This window comes from Microtus oregoni, unplaced genomic scaffold (genome assembly GCF_018167655.1).
Source record: "Microtus oregoni isolate MIOR12 unplaced genomic scaffold, Mior012 000009F_ref0000495, whole genome shotgun sequence".
Taxonomy (NCBI): Eukaryota; Metazoa; Chordata; class Mammalia; order Rodentia; family Cricetidae; genus Microtus; species Microtus oregoni.
In genome coordinates this window covers 54,077,267-54,086,753 of record NW_024543068.1, presented here as the reverse complement: position 1 = coordinate 54,086,753, position 9,487 = coordinate 54,077,267, and the positions used below count along the sequence as shown (strand labels likewise).

The 9,487-nt window shown below is 44.0% G+C and overlaps 1 protein-coding gene across 1 annotated transcript; it reads left to right on the top strand.

The window, feature by feature from the left end:
- The first annotated feature begins 7,453 nt into the window (after positions 1–7,453).
- On the top strand, positions 7,454–8,805 carry LOC121452116 (heterogeneous nuclear ribonucleoprotein A1-like). Its single transcript, XM_041657939.1, has one exon. The coding sequence runs from the start codon at positions 7,531–7,533 to the stop codon at positions 8,491–8,493; it is 963 nt and encodes a 320-aa protein (XP_041513873.1). The 5' UTR covers positions 7,454–7,530; the 3' UTR covers positions 8,494–8,805.
- Positions 8,806–9,487: the final 682 nt, after the last annotated feature.

Below are 9,487 nucleotides of genomic sequence, written 5' to 3'. Positions count from 1 at the left end.
CAGGACAGGTTCCAAAACCACAGAGAAACCCTGTCTCAAAAAAAAAAAAGAAAAAAGAAAAAAGAAAGAAAAGAAAAGAAAAAAAGAATTGGGAAGATTTTTTTTTAAAGATTTATTTATTTATTATGTATACAGTGTTCTGCCTCCATGTATGCCTACACACCAGAAGAGGGCACCAGACCTCATTACAGATGGTTGTGAGCCACCATGTGGTTGCTGGGAATTGAACTCAGGACCTTTGGACGTGCAGGCAGTACTCTTAACCACTGAGCCATCTCTCCAGCCAAACTTTAATAGTTGAAGAAAAGCAAGGCGCATGTGACCAACAGCTGAAAACTTGAAGGCCCAGGTCTCGCGACTCTCCAAAATAAAGTGAGCAAGAGGGAGAAAGCTACACACAGTCCAAGCCTGACGCAACTCAGTCCATGACGGGGATTCAGAGAATAAACTCCCAATTGAAAAAAGGAATGACATGGTTGTCTTTTTCTTTCAAAATTTGACAGAAATGACCATCCCACACATTTAAGAAGTTCAATCAATATAAAGGAAATTGAGAAACAGCCATGACACAGTAAGTCACTCAAAGCCAACCCTGAGAAAAAAACTACGGATCACCTAAATACACTTATTTAATACGCATGTATTACATTTAGTATATATACATACATATGTACAATATATAATTGTACATAGAGACATACATAGGAACAAAGATAACAGCCGACTTATAAGAAAAAGCGACGCAAATGAGAAAAGAGCGGAGTTGCATCCTTAAGAATATTTTTAAAGCTATTAGTAATTATGAATCAAATAAAGTTCTTTGAAAAGGAGCATACTAAAGATGTTTCCAGACATAAAAAACCCGAGAGACTTTATCGCCAGCAGATGTGTGCTACAGACCATGTTTAAGAAGATTTTGAGGCAGGGGAAGGCGACAGAACGGGGGATCAGGATACGCACATGGTAAAGAGCAAACAGTCAGTACCTGGGAGAAACGGGGGAGGTATTCTGACCATGGAAATGTCTGTAAAGTAATATTTACTCTTTAAAGTAAGAAAGTATGTTTTTATTTACAATTGAATCAACAGGAAGTGAGATAAATTTGTGCATTTGTATAAGGTGCACATGTGTAGCAGGAACACGCACGTGTGTACATACGTGTAGAGGTCAGAGGTTGACGCTGGGTTTCTTTCTCAATAGCTCTTCCCCTGGACATTGAGGGGGGTCTCCCGTTTGAACCCAGGACTCCACCTATTCAGCTCCAGCCCAGCAGCTGCTCCAGCTTCCTCAGCGCTGAGGTTGTAGGCGGCGGCTGAGCCTGCCTGGCATTTTCATGATGCCTGTCATCTGAACTGCGCCCCCCTCCTTGTGGAGCAACTGCTTTGCCCTCTGAGACACCTCCCTGGCCCCGGGATAGGAAACCAATTTTTATGTTTTCCAGGCACTACTTCGAAAATGACAAATTCACGGCAGAATATTGCAGATCTGTCAAGCTATAGAAATTAAGACTCTAGCCATTATTCCATATTTGACTTTAATGCTTTGAAAGTTTAGCAGAAGCTGGATTTATCTCATTTGTTTCCACAGGCACAAAGTAGTTACTTCCAAGGACTATTGTGGTCAACCAGCAAGTCAGCGGAGAAGACCAGGACGTGGCTTTTGCTGAACTCTGGAAATAGCAAACACTACTGTTTTGTGTGATACTAAAGTCAAATATTTATATTCATGTAGACAAATGTTAAGGTCAAACAGGTACATGCGAGATTTTAGGATCTACTTACAGCAAACCGCTATTTCCCCACCACTGCAAATGAACACAGTCCCAAATCTGCAGCAATGAGACTTAATAAGGGAACTGTTTATCAGGGAGGTTTGGGGAGGAGGTAATAAAGTAGGGGCAGATTTCCATCTTCGGCGTCTGGAGAAAGCAATCATAAGTTGTCAGAACTCGACTGTGGATCGGTGAGTCCAAAATTCTATAGATTGCTACTGAGGGTTTCTCTGGTTACAGGAAATCTTTTCTAAAGTACATCTGCAGGTTCTTTCAGTGAGATATGGTGCTGGCATGGAATAGGAAAACAGAATGGAATTGCATCTTTGGGGGATGAGGGGAAGGTGGGTTTCAAGATAAACATCCAGCGCACACAAAACTGACTTGAGAGAGGCGGTGATTCATCCCAAGAGCACAGCGCAGAGCCTTTTATGTGTCTCACCGTGCATAGAAATGCTGAGGTACCACCGAGCTGGAGGGTGACTAAGCGGGACCAAACAAAAGGTAAGTCTATGCAGAAATCTGTACATTCACATTTCTCCATGTATGACAAGTAATAAAATACCAGCCAGAAATCAAAACACAGTAGAAATGTCTAACATGGTGCTACATGTCAGGGGAGCCTGTTTCAGTTCATCTGCGCAGTTAGCCCCTACACCAGGCTCAGTGTCTGGAGGAACTAGATGAGACTATGCATCTGCACGAGCAACACCAAGGCCAACATGTGTGTAAAGGATGACCATCTCGTCTCCCTCTCACAGGTCCGCAAGTGGTGTGAAACACACTGGTAATGCAAAAGAAGAAGCCACTGCCCTCCATGAGACACCCTAGGGTCCTGGTTTCAAGCACTTTGGGAACACCTGTGACATGTACGATGGTGGGGTTATTATTTACGTAGCCACTGAATTCTGGTAATGCTTCAATTCCTTAAGTGCTCCTCATCACCCCCACAACAGAAAAAGGAGGCCAAAGGGCAAGATGGACAAAGAAATCAATAGCAGAGAAAGACTACCTGAAGACAGTATTTTTTTAATAGCCACTTTTAAATGTGTTCAGTATACCAGGAAACAGAGTTCATAATCCCAGATATGGGTAGCATAGCAAACAATGTTGGTAGTGAGGATAATGGTGGAGCTGGCGGTATTCATGAAAGTAATACAGGCAATCCAAGTGTAAAGGGCTCATTTGGAAGGAAAACAGTGAAAATTTAGAAATTAGTGAAGGTAAAAAAGCGCTTCTCAGTGGAGAGAGATAAGGAGGGAGGGAAGAGGGGAGGGAGAGAGACGTGTAAAACCTACTTTGGTAAAGGGATGAGTAAGGCCAGGCCTCCAGACTAAATAGGACATCATGAAAGAAGAAATCAGATTGGGGACTGACGGAAGAGGTGACATACAGTATTGCTGGTCAATGAAGGAGACGTGCAGGAATATGTTGCAGTTTTTGAAGTACTAAACTCACTTCCTCTATCCACTAACAACAAAATCAGATAACAACAGCTTCCCCCTGCCAAAAATAAGTCAGAGTATTGAATAAATGAACAAATGTTTGTGACAGGCATCATCACTGCGCTTGCACCGCCCACTGCCCCACGAGGTCAACTCAAGCCTGGGTCACATGGCAAGGAGCTGCGGTATCGGGAAACATGCCTACAGATCTTCACGGGCAGGAGGCCCACGGGGAGAACTGATGCCCATGACAGCTGCAGGAGCAGCCCAGGAGCGAAGAAACCTCGGGAGCACGGACAGCGCCAGTCAGAGCACCTCTCATGTGTGAGTCAGCATATTCGCCATCAAGGTAAAATAAACCCTGCCCTGTGGACTCAGAAGGCACTAAGAAATCATAACATCTAATCAGCTGGTAGGTCAAACAACACTTTTTAGGCATCAGCTGTAAGAAATATACTCCATGCTGTGAGCGGAGATGAAAATCTGACCCCAAGGAGTTTCAATCCAGTTGGGGCCCCAGAAGGAAGACGGTGATGTAAAATGTGTTAATTTGGTACAACAGGCACAAATCCAAGAGTCGGCATTTTGGGTTTTTATTGAGATATAACCTATAGAGATAACTACAAATCTGTCCTCGCTAACTAGTGAATAAGCACTTAGGAGGAAACAGAGCTACAGAGCGGGCATACAGAGCGGGCATCCCACCTTATCTGTTAGTGTTTTCAGTCACACTAGATAAAGGGAAACCAAGTCCGGCCAGCTAGAGTGGCTTACACCAGCATCGTGAGCGCAGAGGAGGACGCCTACAACGTCAAGGCCATCTTGGGCTACTCGGTGAGTGGCAGGCCAGCCAGGGTGAGGCGCTGTATCAAACAAAACACAACAGGAGCGCCTGACCAGGGGAAAGGTGAGATGAATTCAGCACTACAGAGCATGCGCAAAGGTCAGCATCCTACACGCTGTGGTCAGTCGGCTCATCTCTATCTTACCCCAGCCTCTCTTCATTCTGGCCATCTTGGAATACACTTTGCTCATTGACACAGAATCCAATATCTCCACAGTGACAATCACATTTTTCAAAAGAAAATAAAATTTTACAACATTTTCAGTGGATCCTGCATTAAAGCTAACATTTGTGGGTTAGATATTGGTGGAATTTGAGTCTCGGACACATAACGGAATCTGATTACCCCAAACAAGCAAACAGGGCCTGGAAGTTAACGTTGCTTACTTGTGGGAAAACTACTGTTCCAGGGATGTTTTCTGCACTTATACTGACGTGAAATACAGATCCGATTAAGCAGAAACTGAATCTGAAGGTCCATGCTGTACCCCAGACCCAACACTGGCAAGCTTTCTCCAAGTTATATGTCTCATGTCACACAACACAGCACTGCTCCTGTCACCAGTTCTGTGGCTTGTGTTTAATATTTGTCCACTGGGTTGGGTTTAAATAATTCATAACACCTACAAACAAAAGCATTTGCATTTTATGTCACCACACACTTAACTGAAATGCTTAATAAAAACTGTAAGTTCGCACTCTACAAATTAGTAGTCTAGGCAAAATCAGCTCATTATTCCTGTGGCATTTTGTTTAGATAGCAAACGTAACCTTCTCTGCCGTATTCATCAAGGTGTGGTCAGGGAGAGGTCACAGTTGCGAAGTGAGCCATGAAAATTACAGGGGCTATAAATACATGTGTAAAGTAAGAGAATGCTGTGTTCTGGACACGCACACACACATGCGTGCGCACACACACACACAAGTAAAGAATTTCATCATACAGTAGCTTCTACCATGGATTTAAAAATTAACACTACAATTCAATGTCTAATCCTTCAAGAAGCTCAGATGCTATTAGAATCGAGAGAAGACTGAGATGAGAAGACCCTGCAGGGATCAGAGGGTTCGTCACAAAAAGAGATGAGTCACACATTGCCCATAGGAAAAGCAAACGAGAGGGACGGATAGGAGCAGTGTCCCAACAGAGCCACAGAGGAGCAAAAGTCTAATTTGGCTACAAAACAAGGACTTGGTATCTCTGGTCAGAATACACACTGAGAATGGAAACAGAACAGGCCATCTCTGTTTGCACGGGGGGACTCAGCTCCTGACTGTGTGCTGCTTACATGACATAATCCCTGGAATATGAGTGGCAGAACTAGCCTCGGAAATGCCCAGCTCTGGAAACAAAACAGTTGGGTGTTATTACGTGTTGACTAATTCCCTCAGCCTGGCTGTCTCCCACTACCTTAAGTCCAAGCCATTTGCTAACAGCAACCGTCTAACATTCAATGGTGCTAAGGCTAAGCTGGGTCCAGACAGTGGACCAAACAGAGAGCGGAGGCCTTTAGAGTCTTAGCTCTAAATAAAACGCTAAAACTTACATAAAGAAACAAGTTCATTTCAAGGTTTTCTGAGTCCTACTCGGGACTAGAACATTGCCGTCCTCTCCAGGTCAGCCGAGTGACTCACAGTTCCCCTTTGCCAACTGGAGGGTTCAGGGAGGGTAGACACCGGGACCCAGGGGAGGCAATCCCAGTGTTCCACCTACCTGTCATCCATGGAATGGTTCGATGGTATTCACTTGACCTAACACGGTCCAACCTGAGAATTTTCCTGGAATAATCCGTCTTAAATGCTTGCAATTTGACTAAAACATCCAGAGAACCCTTAAAGGCTTCTCAAGTATATTGGGGGGATACAGCATCTCTCTGTAAAATTAACAGAAATTAGATGAGATTTCCAGAGTCCCACACCAAGCTTGTGTTTCACAGGGAAGCAGGAAGGGGATCTGGGCCAATGATTTGATCAATGGAACGCGAGCCATTTAAAGGAGATTTAAGTACATAAGATAGAAGAAAGGGGCAGATATCTATGAATAGAATTCGGAGACACCACCGAGTAGAAAGGAGGGCCGAGTAATAGAAGAAGAAAGAAAGAATGTTTCAATAGACTTTTCAAGTAGATCAAAACGGTGGCATCTGAAAAGGCTATAGAAAGAATCCTATGGCCAAAGAGGTGCTGAGAATTCATAATGTCTCCTGATTTAACTTAATAGTGGAAATCTACATACAGGGGAGAAGATGGACTCGGGACTTTTGATTTTAACCAAAATGGAAAGTTCAAATAAAAACGAACAGCCTCCACTGATTCTCACTTTTAGATCTAAGAGAGACCTATCGTCGGCGCTTCCTGCTGGGGAAATGAAAGCATGACGCAGCCCCCGATCTCACTCCTGTCTTTAGCCAGCCAGCGTCTTCCAGTGTGCAGTTCTCTCAAGGTGAATGGTGGACCCCAAGAGCAGCGACAGCAGAGACACTTCAATGTGCGCATGAACAGCTTCCCCTGGAGACTTCGCTTACCGCTGTGAGTACAGAATGTGAGCCCAGACTCTGGGCTCTGAAACCAGACCTGCATTCAATTTCTGGGGCCACCCGTAGTCAGGTGACCCCGAGCAAGGTAGTTAACCTTTCAAAGTCTCCCTTTACTTGAGGATGGGAATGGGAGCAGCAGAAGGGAAATGTAGTCCAGGCAGCCAGAGTGGAAGTCTGGACTTGATAAAATGGTCTGAGAAAAGTGTTTAGACAACAGGATGTGTTCTGTAGGCCAAAGATCCTACATAGCATCCCATCATCTCAGAGATTCAGGAAGTACTGTGCTTCTGAGTGGCCTTGGGTCTGTTGCCTGTAAGACAGACTTTGGAAGGCCACGCTGTACAGCTCTGAATCACAGTGCTGGTTCCTTGAAAGGATTGGCGGGCCCAATCCCTTAACAGCCTTCTGCTCTTAAAGATGAATTAAATCAGTTCCCAGGCTAACGCATGCTAACAGGAAGCCTTCCATGCTGTCTTTGCCACCATCATTGTACTGTAGGGCTTCCCAACCATCACTGCCTCAACCCCAAAAGATCACTCTTTCCAAGGACAAGTACAACTCCAGCCGGACGGCCGAAGGCGGCCAAAAATTTAAACATTCTGTTAAACAATTGTTCGTTCTTTTGATTTTTTTCATTCTCTTTCCCTCAGCAGTAAAAATATGTTATTCTTTTGGGCCATAATAATTGAACCTCGTTCATATATATATAAATGCAGAGACTCCTGTCCTAGGTGACATAAACTCTGCTTACAAAGCTGGGTGTGGGCAGTGGCAGCGAAACATCTCACGGGACACATCCTAAGGTGACCTCCAATTAGACATTCGGTGGCCTCTTTAAAGATAAGTAGAGCGGATGCGTGCGTTGGCTTACTCCTTTCTGCCTATTGACGCGGCCGAGGAAGCATCGCTGAGGGCTCCCGTTTCCCAGCCGTCATGTCTAAGTCAGAGTCTCCCAAGGAGCCGGAACAGCTGCGGAAGCTCTTCATTGGAGGGCTGAGCTTCGAAACAACCGACGAGAGTCTGAGGAGCCATTTTGAGCAATGGGGAACACTCACGGACTGCGTGGTCATGAGAGATCCAAACACCAAACGATCCAGGGGCTTTGGGTTTGTTACATACGCCACTGTGGAGGAAGTGGTTGCCGCTATGAATGGAAGGCCCCATAAGGAGGATGGAAGAGTTGTGGAACCTAAGAGAGCTGTGTCAAGAGAGGATTCTCAGAGACCAGGTGCCCACTTAACCGTGAAGAAGATCTTTGTCGGTGGCATTAAAGAAGACACGGAGGAACACCACCTGAGAGACTATTTTGAGCAGTATGGGAAAATTGAAGTGATTGAAATCATGACTGACAGAGGCAGTGGAAAAAAGAGAGGTTTTGCTTTTGTCACCTTTGATGACCATGACTCTGTGGACAAGATTGTTATTCAGAAGTACCATACTGTGAACGGGCACAACTGTGAAGTAAGAAAAGCCCTATCCAAGCAGGAGATGGCTAGTGCTTCGTCCAGCCAAAGAGGTCGAAGTGGTTCTGGAAACTTTGGTGGTGGTCGTGGAGGCGGTTTTGGCGGCAATGACAATTTTGGTCGAGGGGGAAACTTCAGGGGTCGTGGTGGCTTCGGTGGCAGCCGTGGTGGTGGTGGATATGGTGGCAGTGGGGATGGCTATAATGGATTTGGTAATGATGGAAGCAATTTTGGAGGTGGTGGAAGCTACAATGATTTTGGCAATTACAACAATCGGTCTTCAAATTTTGGACCAATGAAAGGAGGAAACTTTGGAGGCAGAAGCTCTGGCCCTTATGGTGGTGGAGGCCAGTACTTTGCTAAACCACGAAATCAAGGTGGCTATGGTGGTTCCAGCAGCAGCAGCAGCTATGGCAGTGGCAGGAGGTTCTAATTACAGCCAGGAAACAAACCTTAGCAGGAGAGGAGAGCCAGAGAAGTGACAGGGAAGCTACAGGTTACAACAGATTTGTGAACTCAGCCAAGCACAGTGGTGGCAGGGCCTAGCTGCTACAAAGAAGACATGTTTTAGACAATACTCATGTGTATGGGCAAAAAAACTCGAGGACTGTATTGTGACTAATTGTATAACAGGTTATTTTAGTTTCTGTTCTGTGGAAAGTGTAAAGCATTCCAACAAAGGGTTTTACTGTAGACCTCTTCTCACCCATGCTGTTGATTGCTAAATGTAATAGTCTGATCATGACACTGAATAAATGTCTTTTTAAAAAAAAAAAAAAAAAAGATAAGTAGAATTAATAGACTGTAGCAAAGGTGATGATGCCACTCTGTGGACTGGATGACACATTAGTTATATATGTATTATAGATAGTTATATATATTAGTTATGTAAGTGTGCATGTGTGTATGTATATGTTATATATGTATGTGTGAGTGTGTGTGTATATATCATGTGTGTATGTGCATGTGTGTATATTATATGTATGTGTGCATGTGTATGTGTATATATTATATTGCGTGTGTGTATATATCATATATGTATATGTGCATGTGTGTGTTTGTGTGTATTATATGTGTATGTGTGCATGTGTGTGTTATATATGAATTGTGTATGTATATATTATATGTGGATGTGTACATATGTATATGTGTGTGTGTGTGTGTGTATGCATGGATGGCCGAGAGAGATAACTCTGTGGTTAAAATCAGAGGTTGTTTTTTCAGAAGCTCCAGGTTCAGTTCCCAGAACCCATATGATAGCTCACAACTGTCTGTAACTCCAGTTCCAGGGGATCCAAAACCCTCACACAGACATACATGCAGGCAACACATCAATGCATATACAGTAAAAATAAATAAATAAATCATTTTCAAAGATATTGATATAGATATGGAAAAGGCAAAGTATCACGCCATGCCACAGTATA